The following is a 25833-nucleotide window of genomic DNA, read 5'->3' as shown; positions in this document are numbered from 1 at the left end:
TATCACGAGCTCTTGCTCCTTTGTTTCTGTCGTCTGTCGAATTAATTCTCGCCTCACAGTGCAGGCAGAAGGTTCTTGGTTAAACTCAACTGATAGCAAACCCCAAGTTGAGTTTCCTCTCGTTCATTCAGTTTTACAGCTTTCACCGACTTCCCAATGAAACAGTAGTTTGAGTGACAATAGGTCATTAGGGGAATAAAGGAGCTGGTATGCTATTTGGAACTAAGCCCTGCATGCCTCCAGGAGATAGTGTTTAGGGCCCTGGTTCTCCAAATGGCTTCACCGCAGCCTCTCGGGTTACAGTTCAAGTCCCAAATCCAAGCAAGGAACAAGTTAGGATAATAGCCAGGAAAAGGAATCAGATAAAGGAGCATTGCTGGGTCACCCCGGAGACCCACGGCCTTGTCTCTACACACAGTTGTTTCTTATTCCTGATTTTACTACATGTTCTCATTCAGAGTGTGCAATTCTTCAGTTTAATCTAAATAAGCATGAACAAATCCATGTGGAATAAAGCCCTGAGACCAGACTTGATGTCCCGTGCCTTTTGAAAGTAATTAAATGCCTCTACAGATTCCTTTTCAATGGAGCTTTGCGGAGACAAGGCTGACTCCTGCCACCCCTAACTTTAAAGCACACCGTCCTATCTGTTGCCTAACCCGCCAGATTAAATGGTCGTGCACTAACTGCCTAAAACAATCGACTCGAGTCTGATAGTCATTGTAACAAAGAGGGGGTTCATTAACCTTTAGCCATGTGATAGGTGTGAGGGTCAGGATGTAGACCAGAATAGCCCCTTCACTGTCACGTTACATACCGAAGGTTGAAGGCTCCTTCCTTCCACCTACAGCATTCCAGTAACAGAGCAAGACTCATTATCCATTGATCCGAGTCCTCTGGTACCTGACACTGGATCCACAAAAAGGGTTCAGGCACGGAAATCGGCTGCTGGAATCAGCAAAGCTCCTACTCCCAGGTGCAACAGAAAGCCAGAGACGCATCAGTCCTCGGCAGTACAGTTTCCCAGAGCCTAAAATAAGTGTTGTTTCAGAGCATGCTTGGGCAGACTCTGGTCTCCATCACCCGGAGAGGCTGTCCCGAGCCCCTCGGACCCGAGCAGGGCATATAGACAAAGGCTTTGCCCTGCTTTGCCTGAGGGACGCAGCCCCCATCGGGTTCCCAGAGCAGGGTAGTGCCTGCTGATTCCGTCCCCTTTACTTATTAGCTGAACTGTCACTGCTCAACAGCGAGCGCAGCGCTCCCGTCCTGCCCCTTTGCTTTTGCCCGGGAGCTTTGGGCACGAGTGCTGCACCCCGCGGCCGGGCTGCGGGAGGGAGCCCACCCGGGGCGGGACGGACACCGCCCTTCACGGGCGTCGGGGGAAGCCCGGGCCTTGGCCCCGAGCGCTGGCCCGGCTGCGGGGACATCCCGGACGCCTCGGAGGGGCCGAGGAAGGCGCTGCGGACCCCAGCTGGAAGCGGCACCCGGGTACCGGCGGCGGGGCCGGGGCACAACCTCCTCCCGCCAGCACTCGTAGCGCTCGGCTCCCCGGGGCCACGGTCTGGGCGGGGAAGGAGGGGAGGCGAAGCGGGCCCGGCCCAGGAAATGACGCCACCTCGGCACACCTGACTCACCTGGGCGGGCGGTGACGGCAGCGGTGGCGGCGCTGGGCACCGCGGTGCCGGGCGGGCTGCGTCCGAGAAGCGAGCATGGCGCGGGAGAGCGGCTCCCCGTGGTCCATGGGGCTGCTGAAGACTTTCGAGGAGAACGAGTTCGGGAGCTGGGAAAAAATCGGCTCAGGGGGGTTCGGGCAGGTGTATAAGGTGCGTCACCTCCACTGGAAGACCTGGCTCGCCATCAAGTGTTCGCCCAGCCTGCATGTGGATGAGAAGTAAGGGCTCGGGGGGGACGGGAGGGAGCGGGGAAGGGGGGGGGAGACGGGGGGGTGCGGGAAGAGTCTCTTCCCCCAGCACCGACCCTCGCCGGGCGCCTCAGAGCCCGCGGTGGCCCCGCGGCTGTTCTGCATCCACGCAGGCGGGTAGGCATGGAGCCACCCAGGGCTCCCACTCCGCCACCCTGCCCAGCTCCTGGGAGCTTAGGGATTGTTTTGTCGGGTTTGGTGGGGTTTTGTCCCTTCTTTCTTCTTGGCTCACCCTGCACAGAGGCACACGAGTGTAGGTAACCGCACTTGGCAGCGACTCAAAAGCTCTGGAGAACTAACATGATGATAATATTGCTTGCCCTGCCACTGCTGTGCCTTCCTTTTGAGAAGCAAACCAAGTGACAGAGCCCGGAGCTAACACATCTTGGGAGCGTATTTAATAAAAAGCAAACCAACCCAAGCCAGCCTCACGCCAACCCAGCGGCCACGCCGCAGCTGCAGCCCTGTTTACCAACAGCAACGGGTACGAAGATCTGACTACCCGCAGCAAGGACACCCGTGCAATTAAATATTCCCCAGGCAAGCGTGGCCTTTGTCACACTTAAGCAAAGTCTGGACCAACACCTTTAGTTCTACCGTACATAATGGGGCTGGCCTCCCTCAAAGGACAAGCCGTGTCGCTCGGCCACACGCAGCGGGCTTGGAAAGAGCCGCCGCGCGGCTGCAGTGTCGGTCTTGCGTATTCCCTCGGAGCCATTCGGAAAGCATTTTGCCCTGCCCCGGTCGTGCATGTAGTGGCTTGTGCCTAAAGTGCCTGCTGCAGCTCCCAGGGTCACCGAAGGCAGCCCCAAATGGGAAATGCAGGAGTGGGAATACTGAGTGGGGTCTGGGGGTTTCTCAGGCCGACAGTGTCTCACTCCGGTCATCTCCCTACCTTGCAAAAAGCCAGCCCCTTAGCGTGCATGTGCTGATGCGTTAGTTGTGACTTCCTGGTGGGATGAGCGGTGGGCTCGGTGTGGACAGCAATTGGGGAGTGCGTGCTGGACCTGCGGGTGTGCTGTCTGGCAGGAGTGGGTGCTGAAAGGGGACGTGCTGGGAAATGCATTCTCCAGCTTCAGTTCAGGGCCAGCGCCTCTCCCTGTGTTTGCTCAGGTTCAGTCCTCACTGGGTACGCCGGCGTGGAGCTGTATTGTATTGCGGGTAAAGATACCACACGGTGAGAACCCCTCCAGCTCACTTGCCCTCTGTGGCTGGTTGTGGCCCATGGTGGAGGACAGTCAGCTACCCCCTGCTCACACAGTCTGTGTGTGATGAGGACCTATCGAGTGGGGCTGTCCTCTCCCCTCCTAGGAGGGGAAGGCTGCCAGACGCATCTTTAGGAACATCCATATGTTTTGAGGAATGGTAGTGATTTCCTGGCAGCACAACATCTGTGCAGCGGACAAGAATATGCAAGTATATGGCCCACTTCTGTTCATGGAGATTTTCTGGCTCCGTCTTGGTCTCTGGGATCTCTGCCAACACATGAGCTGATTTTACAGTTCATTTTTTGAGATGTGGGTTGGTTTGGGCAATAAAGGCTTCCCTCATTGTGGATCCTACAGGAGGAGGGATGAAAAGCTGGCCCGAGATTGAAAAGATCTCTAAGCCCGTCTTCTACAAGATTACTGGGGTAGTGGGGCACCTCGCCTGTTATCTGGATTGCTGTAGGCACGGCTTTTAGAGTACTGTACGGGAGATATCATGGCCTTTTTTTAACTAGGGGAGAGTTTAATTCGCGCGTAGGGTAACTGTGCTGCCTGTGACTGAAACGGGAAAGACCTCAGAGTTGCAGGGGTGTTCCATTGGGTTAACCTGCAAACCTTCCTACCCTTAAAACTTCCAAGTAGATTTCAGATTTGATGATTAAACATCACTTAAAGCAACACTAGAGCATCTGTTATAGTGTTTCGTTTGTTGAATGCATCTAGAAATTTACTCAAAAGCTAATTTTCAGCCTGAGACAAAACATGCTGTCGCTGATTTTAACAGGCACAATTAAATCTGAGAGTTGCTACTGAACCTCTATGTGAATATGGTCCATGTGCAGCAGAGCCACCTGTCCTGCTGTGGTTCCAAGGCGTGCAGAGACTAGAGACCCTCTGGGTGTGCAGTGCAGTAAACAGAAATGCCTCAAGAGTTTGGGAAATTTAAGGGTGTGGGGCTCCTGTAGCTTCTACTTAATTTTAACAAACCAGTCCCTGCAGTGCTGCTGTGTTTGTTCTACAGCAGAGTTTGTGCTTCAGACGCTTAAGGGGAGCACTAATGAAGAATTGGTGTGTCCCTGGTCTTGGAATCAGCTGCTCCTTTCTGCAAAGCAAAACTAAGCTCGATTTGTGTATGCTTCTCCTTTGGTTCCTAGGCTGCTCTACGGAAGCCCTTTCAGGAGCTGGTAATGCCACCTTCCCCCTCCCAAAAAGACTTTTCCCCTGAAACTTTTCTAAGCAAGCTGTGCCCATTCAAATGGCAGCGTGGGGTGGGGGGCCCAGACAAAATAAACCACTACCTCTTTAGTTCGCAGGTTGATACAAGCCTGTGCAATTAGATTGTTAATCCAGGAGATGAACTTCACTAGCCATTTCTTGGAACCCTGTGAAGCGGCAGAGTTGGAAGAGTTGCTGGTGGTGTTGGAGATATTAACGGAAAAGCACAGAGGCTTTTTCTTATTTATTTGTTTGGTACCACATTAAAACCCGGGTTGTAAGGGCTGGGTGGCGGCGGTGCTCTGTAGTCTCGCTTGCTGTGCTTCTGCAGACAGAGAGAGATCTGGAGTAATTCCCTTGGCAATTATCACAGCGTGAAGCCGAGCGGCCTCAAGCAGGCAAAAAACTGAATGTACAGCCAGAAGTGGTTTTTACCTGTAAGCCCAAGCCCTCACAGGTGACCAAGCCAAATTCCATTCCTAACACCTGATTTGCTCCCGCTTGCTGTCTCCTGAGATCGCGTTTCCTGCCTGCGACTCAAGATGCTCTCAGCATGGGGAGGTCCAGCGTAAGCCTGAAGAAAGGAGGGTGTGTGTGTGAGACCCAGAAAGGCTGGAGGACGGTCCTCTCCCCCAGGACTTGCAGGGGAGAGCATACCAACTGTCTTCTCTTTACCTGTGTTGGCCGGAATGGAAGGACAGTCTGGAGGAAGGGGGTGGTGAGCTCAGAGAGCTTTATGGATTTCCTATAGCTGCCCAACGTAAACATGCAGACTGTAATGAGTATGAACAGCGTAACGGTTCCCAGAGAGGGTTCCTCACTGGAGGTGTTAGCCGGTGCGGTTGGCTACAGGGTGGACAGGTCTGCCTTCTTCACTGGGGGTGGAGCTGGGGAGGGGGAAATGATGAGCAAAGCCCTACATGTAGGGCTTACAAATTTAGGAGGTTTTAGAAATAGCTTGCTGCTAGCAGATGCTGCATCTGTTCAGGCAATGAAGGTGAATGAATTTCTGTTCTGGTGGTCTCTAGATGTGTAGGTAGAACTTAATACTCACCTTGTGCTCCTTAAAGAGTAGGGCTTAGCCCAGCTGTCTGGGTGAACCATTTATCCTTGAGTGCCAGGGCTATAAAGAAATCTGTTAGCAGGGCTAAAATCTGTGTTATCCCAGAAGAAGGGATTATTTTCTTCCTCTTCCTCTTTTTTTCCCCTAAACATGTTCTGCCCTGACTATGCAGTGATTTTTCTTCTCTAGTTCACATTCTTCTCTGAGGATTGGCAGTGAGAAGATCATTAAAGATCTGCAGAGCAGAGGTCACTGTACTCTCTTAAACATCTACCACGATGCAGATTAAAGAGTACCTGAGGAAAAAAAATAATAAATTAATCAGGGGGGGTGTGATCTCATGGGCCCCGTACTTACCACCAGCAGCTTGCCAAGAGGTAACCTGTACTGCCCACCACAGACCAGCGTGGCTGTGAGGGGCTGGATCTCTGTCTCCTCTGGGCCTGGAGAAGCCTGGCTGCCCTGTGTCTGGAGATGGTTCTCACAAACGACCCCATTACAGGTTTTCAGGGCTTTTTGAGCTCCTCGGGAGCAATTTTAACTGCACTGCCTCCAACTTCATTTGGGAAATGTGCTGGTAGTGGTGAGGGAATATAAAACTGCAAGGACAGACTGTCTGGGGAGTTTAAAGCTGTGCTTTTACAGCACTGCGTTATCTTTAGGGCATAAAGATTGGACACGCATGCAAATGCAGACAGAGTCGTAATTCTGGCTGTTCTTGTGGCCGGGTTTGTGGTACAAGGGTTGGGCCTTGGGGAGTGGGCAGGAGTAAATCCCGTGTCGAATCCCAGGAATGCAGCTCCCTCTGTTGGGGTCTGGCTCTGAGCAGAAGCAGACAGGAGTTCTGGGGCTGCCAGAGGTCCCCCCCTTCATGTGATACTTCTGATTGCTTTGAAAATGGCTGATCCGTCGTGGACTGCTTCTCTGACAGAGACGGGGCTTGGCCCTGACCCCAGTGCGAGACCTCCTGATGGGTGTTCCCCTGGCCACTAATGCTGTCACAGGGGAGCATGTAGCGCCCCGGGATTTATGTAGCTTCAGCTGTCCTGTGTGCAAGCTTTTTCTTTCTTCAAATTTTTACTACCAGAGTGTTAGGATATAGTACCAGAGCGGGAGGAGAATGGAGACGGGGTGCTTAGGGAAGAGAACTCCCACTCTCCAACGGTGTAGGTGTTCAGTGAGAAACTCTGTTATAGCTGAGGCTGGTCCCATGCCTCCTGACTAAGGAACCTCATGAGGAGCTTTTCTTTCTCCTCCGCTCTGGAGGGAAGTGTTTCTTGGAATAATTTCTAAGAGCTCCCAGTAACCGAGCAGCAAGAACCCCCACCCCTCCACCCCATTCTTTCATCTGTTAAATGTGGACTTGAAGGGGACCATCCTTTGTGGCAGCAGTGGTGTGTTGCGGCGATGGTGCCGAGTGCCAGCAGCGCCTTGGCTGAGGGAAAAGGAAAGGGAAAGACCTTTCATCTTTGCCTGACGGGGAGGGCATCTTGCTTTAATGAGCCGCTTGTGTTAATAGGATTAATGCAAGTGCACTCTAATGACAGAGTTGTGTTTTAGGTGCTCTCTCTTTCTTTTGTCTTTTTTCTTCTCCTGTTCTCTGAAGGTGATGGGTGACTGTATTTGAAAGCTAGCATGTTATCCCTGCCTGTACCAGATCACCGGATGATTTGGTTTTGAACCAATCTGGGTACGGGAAGATGCTAAATGTGGCAATTATTGTATGGGGGTTTTATTTCAACAGACAAATTAGATAAAGGGCCCTTGCCTGTTAATTAGTCAGTTATTTCACTCAACTCACCGGGTCTGGTCCAAGCAGCAAGGGAGCTTTTTTCCATTTTGTGGAAACTGGAAACTCTTCCTTGGGGAAAACGCCCCATTTCGAGAAGCTGATGCCTGTGATTTTCCTGATGCTCTCTCAGACGGCTGTTAGCTCAGGAACTTCATCCCCGGGAGTCTAGTGGTTCTTCTTAGGCTTTGGCTGTTGCTGTGTTCTTGCCTTGCCTTGGAGGGCTCAGACAGGTATTTTACATCCCTGACTCCAGCGCTCAGCCCGCCGAAGCCTGGTGAATTATGCTGGCTATGCATGTGGCTTGGGGGCAAGGAGTTGGTTGTGTTATTCATAGGCGCTCCCTTCCAGCGTGCCAAAGAGCAAACTGGGTACTTGTCTACAAAGGCAATTATTTCACAAGAAAGTTGCTGTAGGGAGCAGCAGGAGCCAGCGTGGTTAATAGAGAGAAAAGATTCCCCTTATCTTTTTTCTTTTCTTTTTTTTTTTCCCCTCCCAGTGTGTGCATCCCTCTCAGACAGCTTTTCAGCCTCATCTTGCCTCTGAAATAAGCCTGCTGCTTCTTGCCAGGCCAGGCTTGCCCCTTGCGTGAGAGGCTAACTGCGTCTGCGTCGGGTTACCGCAGGCTGCCGCAGCTGGTGCCGAGCAGGCAGCAGACCGCCTTCCTTCCCAGCTGCATCTGGGGAGCATCACCGCTGCGCTTCCCACAGTAGGGGAGGCAGAGGGGAAGGGGATGGGGTCACCGGAGCGTCCAGACGTGGGGACTAAGGGCTGGGTGATGGCTCTTGAGTTCGTTCCCGTGTAGGAGCACTTAGAGATGGAGGCTGCTTCTAGCTGGTGTTGGGTTTTAAAATACTAAAATATAAATAATTGTTTGACTTGATAGTGATGGGAGCTGGCAGTGTTTGCGCATGACATGGGGCACAAACTGTGACTGGGTCAGGATCAGTCCCGGGGTGTTTTCCAGAGCTGTTGGGGACTGGTGGAGGAGCCGGGAGACAGAACTTTCAGCCTTGCAGAGGGTACCACCGTCTTCCATCAGTTGTTGTGGCTGCCGTGAACGTGCACGCTGCACTTTATGTATAAACCCCAATGTCTGCCCGTGTCCACACAATGGGGTTTTTTAATTTTTATTTTACAGTAGGGCTCTGTTTGCCAGGGGTGTGTGTTAAAACTTTGTCCTATTGCTTCAGGTACTATTCTCCATCAAATACTGTGCACGCCTTGGGTACATTACACAAGCTGTCATGTAATAGGAGAGGGTCCTCTCAGGAAATATTACCTAGCTGACCTCCCAGTGTCCTCTTTCGGGAACCAGTGATTGGCAGCAGCGGTGATGCATCAGTACTCGTGTCCCAGAGCTGCCTGTCATCACTAATAATGTAGCTTTTGACAGGCCAAAGGTCTGTTTTTCACCCATCAGCTGTGGCTCCTCTTTTGGAGATGCAGTCAGCCTGGGGAGAAGACCCTTGTTTCCTCTTTTGAACTTGACTCCGGGCAGGCTGGCAGTGTGTGAGGTGCAGAAGGAGGGCATGGCAATTAAGGGTCTTGACCTGGGAGGCTGCAGTTTGGACTGAGTAACGCTTTGTGCTCCGCGGGGTCAGGCTAAAGTGACCCGTAAACAACCCAGGGGTGCTCATTACATGTGCCAGCACTGGGCCTGTTACATCACCGAAAATGGTGTGCCGGGAGTTTTCAGCATCCGCTGGAGATGAGTGAGAGTAGCACTGGAGTTCCCAAATCCGGGGTTTGAGGACAAGGAGGCTCTTGCTGCATCCCCCTACCTCCAGCAGCCTGTTTTCTCCCCTAAATGGTGGGTTCCAGGGATCCCCTTCGCAAGACCTGGGTCTGTGTGCCGGCAGAGCTGCTGAGGCAATGCTGTCCGTGCTCTCTCCTGATTAATGCAGCCGTATGACTCACAAAAAAGTTAATGACTTTAGCCCAAGGAGTTACAGCGGCAGTAAATCTGGGCGCTACATGTGTCGTCCTCGTTCTGAACAGCGCAGCATAAACATCAAAGCCGGGCTCTGCGCTCGGGATGTTCGCGCTGCTGGAAGCGCACGACTCGCCCGCGGTTCAGCAGCTGGGAGCTGCCTACCATTGGAAGCATAAAGCAAAGTTAGTAAATGTGGATGTATGCCTGGGGTGCCGACTGATGCCATGCAGCGCCGCTCGGCCAAGCGATGATCGCGAAATGCGGTGTTCGGCTTCATAAGAAATGATTTGTGCATGTTTTTGGGGGGCAGAGGGGGAGAAACGGCTACTCCATCCTTCACCATCTGCTCTCTTCTACGCAGGGAGCGCATGGAGTTACTGGAAGAAGCCAGGAAGATGGAAATGGCAAAGTTTCGCTACATCCTTCCTGTTTACGGCATCTGTAAAGAGCCTGTTGGCTTGGTCATGGAATACATGGAAACGGGGTCTCTGGAAAAGCTCCTGGCTTCAGAACCTCTGCCCTGGGAATTGCGCTTCCGCATCATTCACGAGACAGCTGTGGGGATGAACTTCCTGCACTGCATGTCCCCTCCGCTGCTCCACCTGGACCTCAAGCCTGCAAACATCCTGCTGGATGCCCATTACCATGTCAAGGTATGCAACTGGGCACACTGTGCCAGAGACTCACTGTTGGATATTCCTGCATGGCTCCTGCCAAACTCAAAGGCCTGAGAGAAACCAGCAGCATTCCTTTTGAGTTAAAAAAAAATGCTCAGCAACCCAGCCACTCTGGTCCTCAGACTTGGCTACCTGATTTGTGCATCATTTTGGTACATAACTAGAAGTAGAGTTAGAGAGCTCATGCAAATTCACCCAAGATTTTAGGAGGGTGCTAGTGTAGTGAACACTTGTTTTGAGACCTCAAGGGTCCTGCTATAAATCTCTTTGCAGTAAAGTCACGTAGCAGATGAGAACAGGGAGAGAAAAGCAGTGTGAACCTCTAAATTGCCGATTCCACGGCTCCCAAGAGGGAACCTTGTTCTGGCTAGGTCCTTCTGGCTCTTCACACTCCACCAACTACCCAAATCTCATTTACAGCTGGAGTCCAGAGAAGCCTTCCTGGAGGCAACTCGTTTTCTTCTTTCATTTGCTCAGAGCACATACAGTGAAGAAGAATCTCTGTCCTGACTGCTTATGCATACCAGAGATCACTTAAGGAAATTTGTGTGGCTGTATCAGCATGAAATTCTTTTCATTATCCGTTTCCAGAGTCAGCTAGCAAAACTTGTTGGCCTTCTCTGTTGGAGGTTCTGTTTTGACAGCTGGACTAAGGAGGTTGTGCTTGCTCTCTGACCCTTTGCTGCGGAGAATAAAGAGGCTGAAATACATATCCTTTTTCCTGACTGTTCCCAAATCAGTGGCCAAACTCTTCACCTTAGGAGTGGAGGATTAATCATGCCGGTTGGCTGATATAACTGAGTGCAAGTAAGCATAGGTTTTAATCAGGGCTGTCATCTACCTGCTCTCCGTTTTCCTGTGCCACTCAAAGTGGCCAAATGGCTTTGGCCTGTGCTATTCTAAAAACGCTATTTTCATGAAATGAAAGCATCCCTCCTGATGTCACAAAAGGGTTGGAGCCATCAGAAGCGTGAGCCTCACAGTCACACCTGTGAGAGCCTCAGCTTTTTTTACTAGGCCTCCTGGTGGCCTGCTTCTTGGAGGGACATTTTTCTTTCTTTCTTTCTTTCTAAGAAAGGAGAGGTGGTCCGTGGTGTTATGACCCGAACGTCAGTATCTGAACTGCTGAAAGCATTTTCTCACGCGCTGGTGCCGAGAGGCCTTTGCGAAGTGTTTATTTACCTGAAGTTTGTGCTTGCTTGCATAACTCCTTAAATTCCTAGTTCTTGACTCACCCATGAGCCAAGGTACGAAGGCTGTATTTTTCTCACCGTTTCCCGAGGTTGAAATGCTGTCTGATATTCTGCCTACTGTAGCCTATATTGGGCAGTGATGTAATACAAGGGGGCAAAGTGCGAAAAAAGCCTCTGATGAGGTCATTGTTGGCATCCCTGAGCTGTTGCCACTTGCTCAGTGTATGAAACGCAGGAAGGGTTTCAGACCCTTTCCATTCCGTTCAGAAACGAATGCTCTACTGCAAACCTTTTTCCAGCCAGCAGTCTCCTACATCTGCAGGCATCTTGGAAACCCTTCCAAGCAGCAAAGTAGACATACGCACCTATATGCAAAGCAAGAGATGTGCGTATTCTGTGAGGCGCCTTCGCTCTAAAGATGTGGCCCCAAACCTTCTTTTTGTGAGATGTGAAACTTATAATTAAATTTCAGACCCTGCAGCTTGATTTAATGTGCATTTTCTTGCTGGGAGGCTAATGGAGCTGACGATCAAAGTGTCTTTCCTTTTTAAATGTTGGCATTCATTTAGTAGGTGACCTGTCCCTAATAAGATTCGTAGGGTGAATGAAGAGAAGTTGCAGACTGCAAAAGAAGAGTTTGGAGGTAGGGAGGACTTCTATAAACTGCTTGCCCTTGAGCCAGGAAACAGACGGTCTTCCAGCCGAGCACGTTAGAAATGCATCTGTGCCGTATTGCTAGTTAAATGGAAACACACCCTTCTCCTTTTACGAGCACAACACTTACTGTAAAAGCCCCAAGAGAGGATGATGACTAACACAGTGCTGCTGTACAGAACTTATCATCAAGTGGGTGCTTCCAGAGCATAAAGCCGTCTCCAGCGCGTTACATAAGTGTGTGCTGAATTCTGCTCTCGGGAGGATAATTAGGAGGATGGGACAAGCCTGAGCACTGAGCAGGGATGCAGACAGACAGATAGTAACTTTTTCCAAGGGATTCCTTGGTGATTTAAAATACAGGTCTATAAAACGTACAACGTGAAGCGAGGCTTTGCTGTTTTTTGGAGAATGGATGGATGTGTGCCTGCCTCCTCCCCTGTGAGTGGCAGTGGAGATCGGTCCTGACAGGAGCCTCAGCCTGGGAGCTCCCTTCCCCAATACGTCCCGTTCCATCTTGGTTGCCTTAAGCACTATGGTTTCCTTGGAAAGATAATTCCATACCCTGACAGGCTTTGCGAGCAGGGATCAGCCTGCCTTCCCTCCTCCCAAATGTCATCCACTTCTATTTGTACCAGCAAGACCCTCCCTGCTCCAGTCTTCCATGTATGTACAGGCTGTCAAACACCAAGTTTTTGCTTAAGTGGACCACTTGTTAGGAGCTCATTCTTAGGCTCTTCTGCCCTCTGTACACATTCTGGATGTCTCCTCTGAGCTCCCTGGGGAAGCAATGCCACGTTCCAGCGCTGCCCTCACAGGCTGCTACTTTCCTTCTTCCCTGCTCTGATATGATCTCTGGGGCCCTGGGTAGGACAACACAGTCATCTCGTGTCCCGTCTGCCCCCTCCTGTTCCCCCCAGTGCAGTAATCTCATACCCTAACTCCTTGCCAGCTACTGCGCCCGCGTGCTCTCCACTCCCTGCTTCCCAGGGTTTTTTATCTTCAGTATCTCATGGTTAAGAGTGTTACTTTTTGTTCAGGTATTTAAAATGAAGCCAACTTGCAACTTGATACTTTTGGGCAGAAGGATTATTTGTAAATTCTTGTTTCTCTTACTATTCAGCCTGGGGTTTTTTTGCAGCTCCTCATCTTGTCACATGTATGTCTATCCACACACATACGTGGGTGTGGGCACACAAATCCCACCAGCTAGTTGTCATCACCCAGATTTTGCTTTTAAAGAACTTGAAGCAGGGTGAGCTGGTCTCAGCTGTGCGTTGCTTGACACTCGCTGTAGCTGCTTTTCTTCTCCGCCTCCCAAGTGCTCCAATTTAAACCAGTGTGAAGAGTGAAGCTTGCTGCTGGGCTGATGGTCCTGCGAACTGCAGATGCATGTTGCTTCTGTGGTCTGCACCTTTATTTGCTTCAGCTGAAGGAAGGGCTGCAAAATTTCTGAGCACGGACGTGGGAGAAACCTGGTCGGGCAGTAGATTTATCAGAAAGCTTCTTAACGTCGTTAACAGTACCTTCTTAATGGTCGTTAACTGTAGGTCAAAGTAATACCCAGAGGCCAGGCTGGCAAGGAATTCTCTCTTCATTAGCCAGGCTGATTAGTTAATGAAGCCAGTTTTGGTGGTTGTTTTTTTGGTTTTGTGGGTTTAGGTTTGTTGGGGTGTTTTTTTGTTTTATCAGCTGCAAATACTCTTCTGTTATTAGAAATGCAAAGAGGCTTTGTTGGTTTGTGTGTCCTTTCTCCCTGTTTCCCACCCCTCATGATCAAGGTTTCCATGTAGGGCTCTTGTTTCTTGGCTCTTTAATCCCCAACCATCAAAGCTGGTTTCCACCTTGATCAATTCTCTAATTGATCTAATTGTGGTGGCACAGGGGAGGGAACAAGACCCTCCCTGTTATGGTAATGCAGATTTGTGATGGATTAAAATGAATGTCTGACCATGGCTTTGGTTTCTGAGGCTTCTGAAAAGGGCGTTACAAATGTCACACTTGCAAGAGGTTTTGAGGAGGTAAAATTTCAGGGCAGGTTAGAAAAGGATGGAAATACAGCCTGTTTCAGAGAGACTTTGCCTATCAGCTAACTGTAGTGTCTTCATAAACATTGAAGTAAAGACATGTGGTTGAAGTGCAGATGCTGGCTATGTTTATGCTTGGAATTAATTTTTATTCCTAATTTTTAGTAGTCCAAATATGTGACCCATGTAAGCCTCTTAAAAACTTCTGGCATTTCTTAAAGAGCAAAACTGAAACAACCAGCCTCTCCCCCGCCCCTCCTACTCCCAGAAAAACCACCCCAAACACCGAAAAAACTGTAGACAAATGTGGTGGCATACTCAATATCCAAGCACAGAGACTTTGGACAGAGACAAATATTGGATATGCCAGCAGCGATTAAAAATTAATCTGATGACTTTGTTACCCATTCCATGAAGAATACCTTTTAGGTGAACTCTGTCCCTGAGTCCATTGCAGTGGGTTCTTGGGTCTTACTTGCAGAAAAAGGACCTGTAGCATCAGAAGCTCTGTGCGCCCTTCAGGTTGGCCGCTCAGGAGCCACAAGTGAAAGCCCTTCCCAAGCACTGGTTTTGTTCCTGGGAGGTAGATCCCTGGCGTGTTTGGGAACAGCTGACTTAGCAACCAGTGAGTTCTGAGAGCTCATCTACCGTTTTTCAAGCAAACAAAACCCAAAAAGCAAGCCCACCACACCCCCCAAAGAAAAAAACATCCCAAAAAACCCCACCAAAAGCTCTCAAGAAAAATAACTTTGCTCCAGCAGCTAAAACTCTGTGAGTGGTTTGTTGTTTTTACAGACTAGAATGGAAGCACCCGCAGATGCCAGGGGTGGAGAAGGGCCTGTGCACGTAGCATGCTCAATCTAAAACGCATCCACTCTCCCAGTAAAGCCAGTGTTGCTGGGAAGTGGGCAGGGAAACACGCACAGCTCCCTTCCCCGCTTGCTGCTCACGTGTTCCTTCTCACGCAGAGCTGTAGAGAGCAGAGGCCGAGCAGAGCTGCCTGAACATGAACAACCCCACCGTCTGCGTGGGCTTGGCCCGATGTGGGGTTTTGTTTGGGTTTTTTTTTTCCTCTTCTTCCTACCTCTTCACCGCGCGTTTTGCATAAAGCAGCCTGTCGCCTCCGTGTCTCCTCTTAACTCCGCTGATGTTAGGTGTGCTTTTGAAGCGTGATGGGATCCACCTGAAATCACTGATGCGAGGAGGGAGATTACGGGTTCTGTCGGATTGTGGGGCAGGGCAGATCCCCGGGTGGGCTGCAAGGGCTAGCGGGGGTGCGGAGGAAGAAGTGGGGTGGGAGGGGTGCTCCACTTTCGCTGCCTTCACCAGCAAGGGTGCCTTGTGTTGCAGCACTAGGTGCCTGGCAAGCAATTTAAAGGCAAAGTAGGCAAGTTAAATGGCTGTGTCTTCCACCCACTGCACAGTTCCCACTGATGTTAAAAGGCGCTGCATGACTAAGTACCCCGCGCAGTGTGGAAAATTTACCCTAAAGGAACTAGTAAAAGCCACAAAAGCTGTCTGCAGAGTCTTACTCTCTTGTCCCGGCCTGGAAGATAAGAGTCCTTCACTTTCCAGTGCTTTCTGTGGAATTTGATACGATTGAAGCTCTGCTCCCTGGATGAAGTTCCTATTAGTCGGTACAAAGCCTAGTCCTTCACAGTAGGTTAGGACAGGTTCACAAGGCAGAGGCCTTGCTGGCCTAGGGGGAGCGGGGCTATAGCACGTACTGTGGTTCCTTCTTTGTTTGTAGGCTCGGATTGGGACTGGGACCTTTCCTATCTAGTGTGCTTTGCCTCCCCTCCTAGCCCCTAGCCTGAGATTCACGCAACATCGCTGGTGGCTCTTAGTGCAGGTGTGTCACTCTGCTCTTTGTATTTCATCTTTTTTCTTAACTTACAATGTAGGAAACCCGGTATTGTTTAGACAAAGAGGAAGGTGTATGACTTTTAATTACGCCTGCATGCCGTATGGGTTTCTTGAGGTGTATACAAGCCTCTGCATCACGTTAATCAAAGGAGAGCAGGGCTCCGCCAAGTCGGATCTGTTCAGGCTTGCAACAGTCGGTTCGTTTATTAACGTGACACCACGGGCTTGTGTGATGTTGGGGTTGTGCTTTTGTTCTCCCGTGGAACACTAAGCACCCCAAACTCCTGCAGCACTTCCTGGGGCGGTCGATTCAGCTCTTTCCTGGGCTAGATGGCTTGTGAACCCAGATTTCTTGACTCCTTGTTGCTTTCCTGGACTCCAGCCCTTGTCTTGCTGAGGAGGCTAGCAATCCCCCTTGAAGTGTAGCTGTAGCCTTACAGGCATGAGATACTGTTCCTCCAGATGACTTTGCTTTTTTTTTTTCTTTTACCCCCTTCTTTTCTTCTCAAGTCATTTCCAAATGAACTCAAACATTCTTGAACTCCCCGGCATTGTTCAAGGCTGGGCAGGCTGGTCTGGTGAAGAGTGTCCCTGCCCATGGCAGGGGATTGGAACTAGATGGGCTTTGAGATCCCTTCCAACACAAACCACTCTGTGATTCCCACATTACAGATTTAAGATGGACACCAGGTTAGATATATCTGTGTGCAAGGATACAGTGCTTCTACAGGTCCCAAGAATGCCTCTATTGATCTCCTTGTCCCTGGGAGAAGTTCCTCCTCAAGCTCTGTGGGTTGCTCTGTACGTTTTATGGCAAAGGGAGATTCCTAGCATTTGACGAGTGATGGCTGCATAGCCCAGGAGGCTGAAGCTGGCAGCAGTTTTCTCCCTTTCCAGTAATGGATGCGTGTTACTACTAGCTTTGTGGTATCTTTAGGGAGAAGCTTCTGAAAGTGTAAAGTTGGAGCCTACTTTAAAAAAAAAAAAAGAAAAGCTTTTTTTTTAATTATGCTTGTTGTTTTGAGGAAGAACTTTCTCAAAGGAGAAGCTGTGAAGATCAAAAGGGTGCTGGGGGAATGAGTCACTTAATACCCCGAGTATTTATTAGATAAAAAGAATGTATAAGTCTATTGTAGGGGGTGGTGGTTGTGTGTGAGGAGGAAATCTTATCTACATGTAGATGAGAATCAGTCAGCAGAGTGGTCCAAAAAGCCTTGACTTCTCTTCACATTTCTACTCAGCGTAACAGACATTTTTGACCAGTGGGAAATAAGTAAAACAAAGGAAATTCCTTGCCTATCTGTTTGCTCGATGATTGGTATGCCTTTGAGAGCAAATGAACACGTATTTGCTTGACACTTCAAATTAAAGTGGAGGTGTGTTTTCCTTTCTATAAACTTGCTGTCACTTGTCCATTTCAGCTGTGCTCACTGCGTCACTGTGCCTACTTGCCGTATCTCCTAGCTGCTAGAAAGAATTCCCTGTGTGGGATTTAGATGTGTGTGCTGGTTTGGGTTTTTTTGAAGGTTTTTTTAAAATTACTATTAATAATTTTTTCTTTATGTAGTAGTATTTTTATTTATTTATTTATTTATTTATTTAAATGCTGTGTGCCTCTGGTGTTGGGTCCAGCCCTTGTTGGCATGGCTAGCGTAACAGCGATACGTGAAGAAGCAATTCTTTGGCGCTCACTGCAGAGCTCACAGTCTGGAAACAGGTGCTCAGAGCACCTAAATATAACATACAATGTGAGGTTACGTAGGACCAATAATTACATTAAGGTGTCGCTAGCTAAATTTGACCAGTTCTAAATTACAATAAATTGTCTGACTCGTGTTTGCTGTGTAATGGGCTGGCATGCTGCTGCTTGCAAAGAAGCTGCTTAGTTTTTGGTGTTTTTTAGAGGGGTTGGGCTGGGTTTTTTTTTGCTTAACCATAAAGAAAAGCCAACCACAGCATAATGCTTCCAGAGGTGATTTTTTTAGCTTGGTATTTCTGTATTTTGTTGGGTCATCCTGTTACATCTATTATTCTTTACAGAAAATCTTTTGTCAATGCCCGCAAAGTCTAATGGTAGCATGCACTTCTCTCTCCCTCTTCCTCCTCCTTTTTTTTTTGCAGATTTCTGATTTTGGACTTGCAAAGTGCAATGGCTTGTCCCATTCCCATGACATCAGCATGGATGGCTTGTGTGGCACAATTGCATACCTTCCTCCAGAGCGCATCAAAGAGAAAAACAGGTGTTTTGACACCAAACATGACGTGTACAGGTCAGTTAACTATGAAAATACTTTAAAAGTGTTTCAAGTAACACTATAAAATGACTCTCCTTTTCCTGGTGATAAAACCTTATTGAGCACAAAACCCCTAAATCTATTTTGAGCATCATCTTGCATGGAGTCACGTATGCTTTGCTTTTTGCAAAGTCTTTATAGGCCTTTTAACAAACTCACAGCTGATCCTGGGTCTCGAGTGTTATCATTACAAGTAACATTATTCATTAACAGTTGGCATGGGAGGCACTCTGCCCACTTTTAATTTCCCCATCAAAAGGTACATCCTGACCTACTTTACAGGTCTGTGACAAAATTCTTAGCCATCTTCAGTGGATTTCATCACTAGGCTGTTCCTTCATGGTAAGATTATTAGGAAAAGGAAATCATAACTGTAGATTAAAAGACACATCATACTCTAAATGGATTTTATCTCTTTTAAGTCATCTTGCAGGGTAGAAGAATTAAATAAAATCCACAGTAATGCTTTGCTGCTCTCTGATTTTTGTCAGTGTTGGTGTGGGGTAGCTGGTGAATGTTAGCAAGAACATGCTTGCCTCCGGGAAGTCTTTACGCTGGCTGCCTCAGGGTCCTCCCTGCAAACACTCAACTTGCACACCATTGTTTTGGCTGTATCTTGCTGTGTGTCTGTGTTCATCAGCTGAATTAGATGCAAATATGAAGGACAAGGAAAGAGAACTTAAGAAAATAATTTATTCTTCAAGGGGTTTTTTTGCCTTTTTTTTTAAGCTTTTCTAGAATTTAAATTTTTTTTTAATTTCTTTGTAGCTTTTCCATCGTGGTTTGGGGAGTTCTTACACAGAAAAAACCCTTTGCAGGTAAGTTTGATGTACTGTGGGTTGCGTTGAAGGGGTTTTTTTTTTCCTTTCTCCCATTGACAAGCATGCTGCCAGGCCCAGATTACACACATGTCCTCCAAATTCTTATGGCCTTTCATGATAGATGCTTCTAAGCTTTCAAACTCTGATCATGAATGGTAAATCCTCCTTTGTCCCACATTGTGGAAGCAGAACCCGTATTGCTGCAGGGGGCCCTTGTCCGCACCTTTTTGCATCTGCTGGGGTTTGCTGTCTGGATCCAGATCAGCGTGTGGCCTGCGCAGATTTCTGACGCGCTTGCGGCCCATGAGGAAGGGCGCAGAGCAAAGCCAACTGGGCCGCAGCTGTGCTGCTTTCAGAAACAGCTTCTCTGCACAGAGAGGCTCTGCAGTTTATTTGTAGATTGTCAGTGCAGATTTGTTCTTTTGTTTTTTTTTTTTGTTTTGTTTTGTTTTTTTTCCTTTAAGGAAAATGCAGCTGTCTGTGAGAATAAGCCTCGCTCCACCCCACAGTAAATGTACCGATCAACAGGCAGCTATTTATGCTTTATGACTTTTCCTGTGTGTATGACTAGCCTATGTATAGTGAACATGTTTGAACAGGTTCCAGTCTGCTCTTAAATTTTCTCCAAGTGAGAGATCCCATTTTGCCCAACGGCTGAGTCAGTTGCTGTGCTGCTTGATTCGTGTTCTTCCCTCACCTTTATGAAAAGTTCAGGGACCCCAGCTAAATAAGAGCTGTGGTTTGGCTTTCTTAGAGCAGAGGGGGGAAACTGAAGAGAGGTGGCAACGAACAGTTCGAGGATTTGTTGTTGGCTTGGCGTTTGTTGGGGGTTTTTTCCCCTGTGGTTCTGTATCTTTTACATGTGGAAAAAGAGCACAGTCACTGACAGTTGCCTTTTGCTGATACATGGGAAGTAGGTGACCCCGCACAGATATATTGTGGGAGAATAAGATCAATTCTAAGATCCTTGTTGATAAAAGAAAGTGCTCTAGAAGAAAAATGCATGAAGACACTGTTAATATGCTGTTAATGCTCTTAGACTAAAGAGAAATCTTTCCTTTTGCTGGGAGATCTTAACTTGTGTGCTTTTGCTTTACAGAGGAAAACAACATTTTACATATTATGGTAAAAGTAGTTAAAGGCCACCGCCCAGAGCTACCTGCTGTTTCCAAATCCAGACCTCATTCATGTAATAACTTGATCAAACTGATGCAAAAATGTTGGCAAGATGATCCTGGTGAACGGCCAACATTTCAAGGTAAGATTTCCTCGTAACTTGGCTGCCCATTTATTCTTCTATGAGTCACGTTATTGCTCAGGCCTCTTGCTAATCCCTGGGGTAAGTGCTGTGAACCTCTGTGACAGAATAAATGGAGCACATTGTATGGCGGAGACAATGATACAGGCCACTTATTCATTTGGGGAGGAAGGGATTATCTGGGGACAAGTCTGACCATGACAGCGTTACGTAACCACGTCGGAAATAAGACCTGTACTGCACCAGTGAATCTGTTTAGCCAGAAATTGTGTCCATTTCTGATTGTGTGTTATCTGGGCACATGCCAAGCTGTGGTTGGAGGGGTTTTCACCATACCACAGCGTTGAAGGCCCTGGCTCTTAAAATTTACTGTTGCATGCTGAGAAATTGAGTTGTTTTCTTATAACAAGACAATTTGTACCACAATTTTTCTGCCAATAAAAGGCAACTCTGGTGAGAGGCTTGAACTCATCCAAAGCACCTGGTATGAATTCTAATGTAGCAAGTGCTATCCCCAGGTAGCTTCATTAAAGCATTAACAGGGGAAGTTTGCCTCTTTCCTCTCTTCCTGCCCAAACAAGGCGTGGGTTCTGAAGGGAAGAGAAGGGTCCCATCCTTTTTTAAACATATCTAATTCTGCCAGCAGTAGGCTGGTTCTCATTTCACAGTCCCGCCGTGTAGCCACCACATGAGATCAGTGTGATCTGAATGTGAAAATTTGTTCAGTCTACCCTGTGCTCTCTTTTCTTGGCTGCCCACTTGCACCTGCTGATGGGGTGCAACTGAAATGGGAGTCTTTCTCCCACACCATCTCAAAGCTGTTAAGCTCTAATGATGAAGAAAGTCAGCGGGGCATCTCAGGAAAGTCTCCTTTTTTTAATAAAAAAATTTAACCCAAAACAAACCACCCTCTTGCTTTCTTTAAAGAAATCACCTCAGAAACAGAAGCCCTTTGCGAAAAACCAGAAGATGAAACAAAAGAGATGATAACTCAGGACCTGGACACCAAGAGTTCCCCAGAACAGCAGTCTGAGGTATTTTTGCTTTCTACCTCTTGTTCAAGTGCACTAGGTTTTCCAAGGAATGGGTTCCTCTCTGACCTGTAACTTCCCACTTTTTCTCCTGCTTTTGATCACCTTCTTGCCTGGTAGAAGTGGGTCTTGGTGAAGGACTGGAATGCAAAAGTGACAGCAGTTGCATGTACCAGCTCAGGAAAACCTCAGAGCAGGACCAAGTCCAAGTGTCGAGGAAGAGCAGGACAGTTAGGAAATAAATGCTGGGACTATGTGGATGTGACTGATCTTAAAAAACGCTGTAGACAGAAGAGCCGCGTGGCGGGAGTCGCTGTGTGAGTACTGATGAAAGCTGCTCTCCTGCACCTGAAGATTTTCGGTGAGCTTTGTCGTAGGTTTCATTTAGCAAGAGCAGTGCTTAAAGGTTCCCTGCAAACTAACACACTTCAGCTTCTTCCCATAGGGCCTCATGCCCAGTTTTCTTTACTGATCTTTCTAAACCACTTGTGTGCTTCTCTTGAAGGGGATGTCTGCATTACCCCAGCCAAAACAGGAGCCTGCTCTACCATCGGTTAAGGATTACAGTCTTTCAGAGTTGTTGTCCCAGCTGGATTCGGGAATTTCACAGACTATGGAAGGCCCTGAGGATCTCAGCCGCAGCTCTTCTGAGTCCAAACTGGCCTCCAGTGACAAGCGGCTTTCAGGAGTTTCATCCGTAGATTCAGCTTTTTCATCCAGAGGCTCCCTTTCCCTTTCCTTTGAAAGGGAGAGTTCAGGTAATGGCCAAGTTTTTCTTTGTTACTGGGGCTTTTTTGGTAGTTGTTTGGCCTAGGGTATGGGAGTCAATGGAATCAAGCACAGAGTAGCACTACAAATTTGTTTCCTGAATGTAGTTATTTGGAACAATAAAATTATATATATAAATAAAAATAAAAATTAGGCATTTCCCAAACACAATCTAATAAGAAATAATAAATTTCATTTACCTTTGAAAAGAAGCAACCTGGATTCCCATCAAAACAGCTACTGAATCAGTCATGCAGTCACATAAAGGTTGGTTGGAAGGGAGGTCACCTAGTCCAGTGTCCTGCTCAAAGCAGGACTAAAGCCAGTGTCCAGTGAGCTCAGCTGCATCCATAGCCTTTTCAGTTATACGAAGCCCAAGTCTGAGCACCCTTTCTTTTTTAAATTTTTTTAAATTTAAAAAACAATTTTTAAGACTCAAGCCATTTTTTGAGCAACTACCATGAACACTGTAGTAAAGATCCCCACCTCTGCTGTGTCCATCCCCCTCCATTTTCAAGCCAGTGCTTAAAAAACCCCTCAACATACATCTGTTTTCCAGTTAGGCAAACAATGATTAGTGCAGGGAGATCAACCACGGCATCCTTTGTTCTTCATTTCACAAGACATGCAGTAAGAGCAACTGGGGCTCCAAGTCTGACCTTAAATTATTCTGAAACTGCTGGAAGGGGGTGGGGAGAGATTTCCTTGCAGTCAAGTCCCTGCTGAAACCACCTGCTATGGTAGCTATGGACAAATAACTTTTAACAGGTATCAGAATTGTGATGGTGTCTTTTTTCCATCTAGATATTGGTACTACCGACATACAGAAGAGGAAGCTCACAGAGGCCATTTTATCTGGAGATACCAGCAAGCTGATGAAGATCCTCCAGCCTCAAGATGTTGACATTGTTTTAGATGGGAACTCCAGTCTTTTGCACTTGGCCGTTGAATCTGGGCAAGAGGAATGTGTGAAATGGCTCCTCCTGTACAACGCTAACCCCAACCTCACCAACAAGAAAGGATCCACCCCTCTTCACATAGCCATTGAGAAGAAAGTTAAAAGCATTGTGGAGCTGATTATGGCTAGGAAAATCAACGTTAATGCCAAAGATGAGGATCAGTGGACTGCTCTTCACTTTGCTGCCCAAAACGGGGATGATTTCAGCACCAAAATGCTGCTTGATAAGAATGCGTCCTTAAATGAGGTAGATTTTGAAGGCAGAGCCCCCATCCACATAGCCTGCCAGTATGGCCAAGAGAATATTGTGCGGATCCTGCTGAGAAGAGGCGTTAATGTGAACATCAGAGGAAAGGATGACTGGGTGCCACTGCACTATGCTGCCTGGCAAGGTCATCTGCCCATCGTGAAGCTTCTGGCCAAACAGCAGGGTGCAAACGTGAACGTGCAGACCGTGGATGGAAGGACCTCGCTACACTTGGCTGCTCAACGAGGACACTACCGCGTCGCTCGCCTTCTCATAGACCTGGAGTCTGATGTCAACGTAAAGAACGCGCTCCTGCAGACTGCTCTCCACATAGCTGCTGAGACCGGCCATACAAGCACGTCCAGGCTGCTCCTTAAACACGGTGCAGACATTGAGGCAGCCACGGCAGAAGGATACACCGCTCTGCACTTGGCATCCCGCAGCGGCCACCTAGCAACAACAAAGTTGCTGATAGATGAAAGGGCCAGTGTTCTAGCCAGAGGCCCTTTAAACAGGACCGCGTTACATCTCGCTGCAGAAAATGGGCACTCTGAAGTAGTAGAAGAACTTGTCAGTTCAGAAAGTATCAACATTTCTGACAGTGAAGGGTTGACAGCTCTTCACCTGGCTGCACGAGGAGGGCACACAAAAACAGTTGAGGTTCTTCTGAAGCACGGGGCGCACGCTGACATGCAGAGACCTGCGCGTCAGACCCTGCGGCAGCTGGCTCGGCAGAGCAGCAGCGCCTCGGTTACCATGGTGTTAAGTGAGACCTAAGCAGGAGGGGCAGAACTGGCTACTTTTCTACCTGGTGTGAGAAGGCTGCCGGGGGCTTGACTCAGCGGGGGCTTTCTGCAGCCACGCAGTGACCCCGCTCCTCAGCGGCGTCAGCTGACTGACGGACCGAGGTGCAACCAGCAGAAGCTACTTGTGTTTGGCGGGTCAGAGCACGCGTGGACTAAGGCCAGGCGGAAGGCGAAGAGCTGGAGTCTGGCGTGCTGCGGTCCACGTCAGGCACGCTGCGTGTGCCTGCCCTGCCTGTATATTGACGTTCCCCTCCCACAGATGTTATGGGAGAGGGATGCAGCTTGTGGGTTGTCCCCTTGCTTTTTTTTTTTTTTTTTAAATGTGCCAAACTAATTTAAGAACTAACATTCTCCTTTTTTTTTTTTATTTTCCTAAAATAAAAAAAGCAAAAAGACATAGATTCCTGGTTTATTGCAATGTATTTTAGGCTGAAAGCCTCCAGCGTAAAATAAACACCACAATCGGCTTGAAATCAATGTGAAAGGGCTGATTAAGATACAGTTAATCATGTTTCAGTGTCAGAAGGTGCTCTGTTTAATGGAGAAATTGATTACAGATTTCCATGTACTCAGAATCAATGAGGCAGGCTTATTAACAAGGCAGGGCCCCCAAAAAATACATAAGCAGAAGTGAAAGACTTACACTGGTACCTTCATATACAGTACCACCAGTTCAACGATCAGAAAGCTGAGCTTGGTGCTTAATGGTTTGTCTTAAATGAAAAAGTTAAAAGCTAAAATTCATACTGGACTGTAACTGGATGGTATATTCTAACACACCGTTATACCAACTCGCGAAACAATGTTTGGAGGGGCTGATAACTACTAGACTGATATACTGTGTATATAGTATTTCTACCTGTTGTATGCTTTTTTTTTCTACTGAAGAAAATAGATTGCTTAGAGTGGGTATGTTTTAATACGCCTTTTATTTTCACTCTTTTCAAAGTTCAAATGTGATCTGTTATTAATAAAAGATTGTGTTCTGTATCTGCCTGTATTTTGTAGTTGTTAAAGCAACTGGAAGCTCCTTGACCAGGAGCACCATACAACTGCGCTGTGTTTAATGATGTTGAAGCCCAAACTGTTGACATGTAAGGATGTCTGCAGTTTTAAATTCCCCTTAGCTTTTATGTGGAAGGTAAGGAGCTTTGACTGAATCGGAGGTGGTGTTTACAGAATAAATTTACACACTAAAACCCCACATAACCTAGCCTTGATGTCTGTATCGTGTTGGCGTACAACAGGGATGCTTTCCTCTTATGCTCTGACTGTCCAGGGAGTTTAGTTTTCTTTTCTTCCCCACCTTGAAGCCAAGTCAAATGCTTTTGCATCTTCCCCATTGACTGGTGGGGTCCTGGCCAGACAGGGACCTCCCCTCTCCTTGGTGCTGTGGTCCCACTGCACATGCCGCAGAGCAAGAAGCAGCATCATGCTTTGCTCTCACCTCCCCTGACAGCAAAGGTGCTTCTGCTCAAGACTGTTGTTGCACACACCTGGTGGTAGTGGGTGCATGATACACTGAACAGCAGTGATACAAACACCAGTGCTATCTCAGTATCTGACTTTAGGTGTTCCTGTGCAAATCTAGACCCATGAAAGTCAAGACTTTCCTCCTGTCAGGGGAGAGAGTAGTAGCTGAGGGCAATAACCAAAGGAGGATGGGTGCTTGCGGAGGGGTGCCAGGTCCTGGTACACTTTGATACTGCTCCCAGCTCCAAGGAGGTACCTCTAGGTACCTGCGTGCAACTCCCCTAGTTCAATTTCTTGAATTTAAGGAGAGTTCACTGCCTGCCTAGCAAAGCAGATGGTGAAGCCACGCTCGTGCCAATTCACAGGGGTTACAAGGCAATATACCTCTTACCGGAGCAGGGCAGTCACAGCAAGCCACCTAAAGGTGCTGACAGTGAAACTTCTTGTTAAACAAACAAAACTGTAATTTTCTTACTGCTTCCTTCAACTTCTTTTGAGACCAATAAAGTTGTCAGGTTTCATTAAGCTGTGCTTAATCAGCCTCTCTTCATAGCAAATTCAACCACAGACCACTTAGCCTCTCAGGTCCTGTGCCACTGTGATTAAACATTTGGGTGAGCCAAGCACA

General features: G+C 48.0%; 1 protein-coding gene across 1 annotated transcript; it reads left to right on the top strand.

The window, feature by feature from the left end:
* Window positions 1-1694: 1694 nt before the first annotated feature.
* On the top strand, window positions 1695-24722 carry RIPK4 (receptor interacting serine/threonine kinase 4). Its single transcript, XM_084264843.1, has 8 exons — window positions 1695-1891; window positions 9494-9785; window positions 17671-17819; window positions 18612-18661; window positions 19764-19922; window positions 20850-20956; window positions 21459-21711; window positions 22526-24722. Exons 1-8 carry the CDS (start codon window positions 1710-1712, stop codon window positions 23701-23703), a joined length of 2370 nt encoding a protein of 789 aa, XP_084120969.1. The 5' UTR covers window positions 1695-1709; the 3' UTR covers window positions 23704-24722.
* Window positions 24723-25833: the final 1111 nt, after the last annotated feature.

The sequence above is a fragment of the Gallinula chloropus genome, assembly GCF_964237585.1.
Source record: "Gallinula chloropus genome assembly, chromosome: 1".
Classification (NCBI taxonomy): Eukaryota; Metazoa; Chordata; class Aves; order Gruiformes; family Rallidae; genus Gallinula; species Gallinula chloropus.
This window is presented reverse-complemented; position numbering and strand designations above follow the sequence as displayed.

What these genes read in the sequence shown, in the direction of transcription:
- RIPK4 (XM_084264843.1), top strand. Translation starts at nt 1,710, where the DNA reads ATGGCGCGGGAGAGCGGCTCCCCGTGGTCCATGGGGCTGCTGAAGACT. An exon ending in ATGCCCATTACCATGTCAAG is followed by an intron (nt 9,786 to 17,670) that starts GTATGCAACTGG and finishes TTTTTTTTGCAG; the next exon opens with ATTTCTGATTTTGGACTTGC. An exon ending in TGAACGGCCAACATTTCAAG is followed by an intron (nt 19,923 to 20,849) that starts GTAAGATTTCCT and finishes CTTTCTTTAAAG; the next exon opens with AAATCACCTCAGAAACAGAA.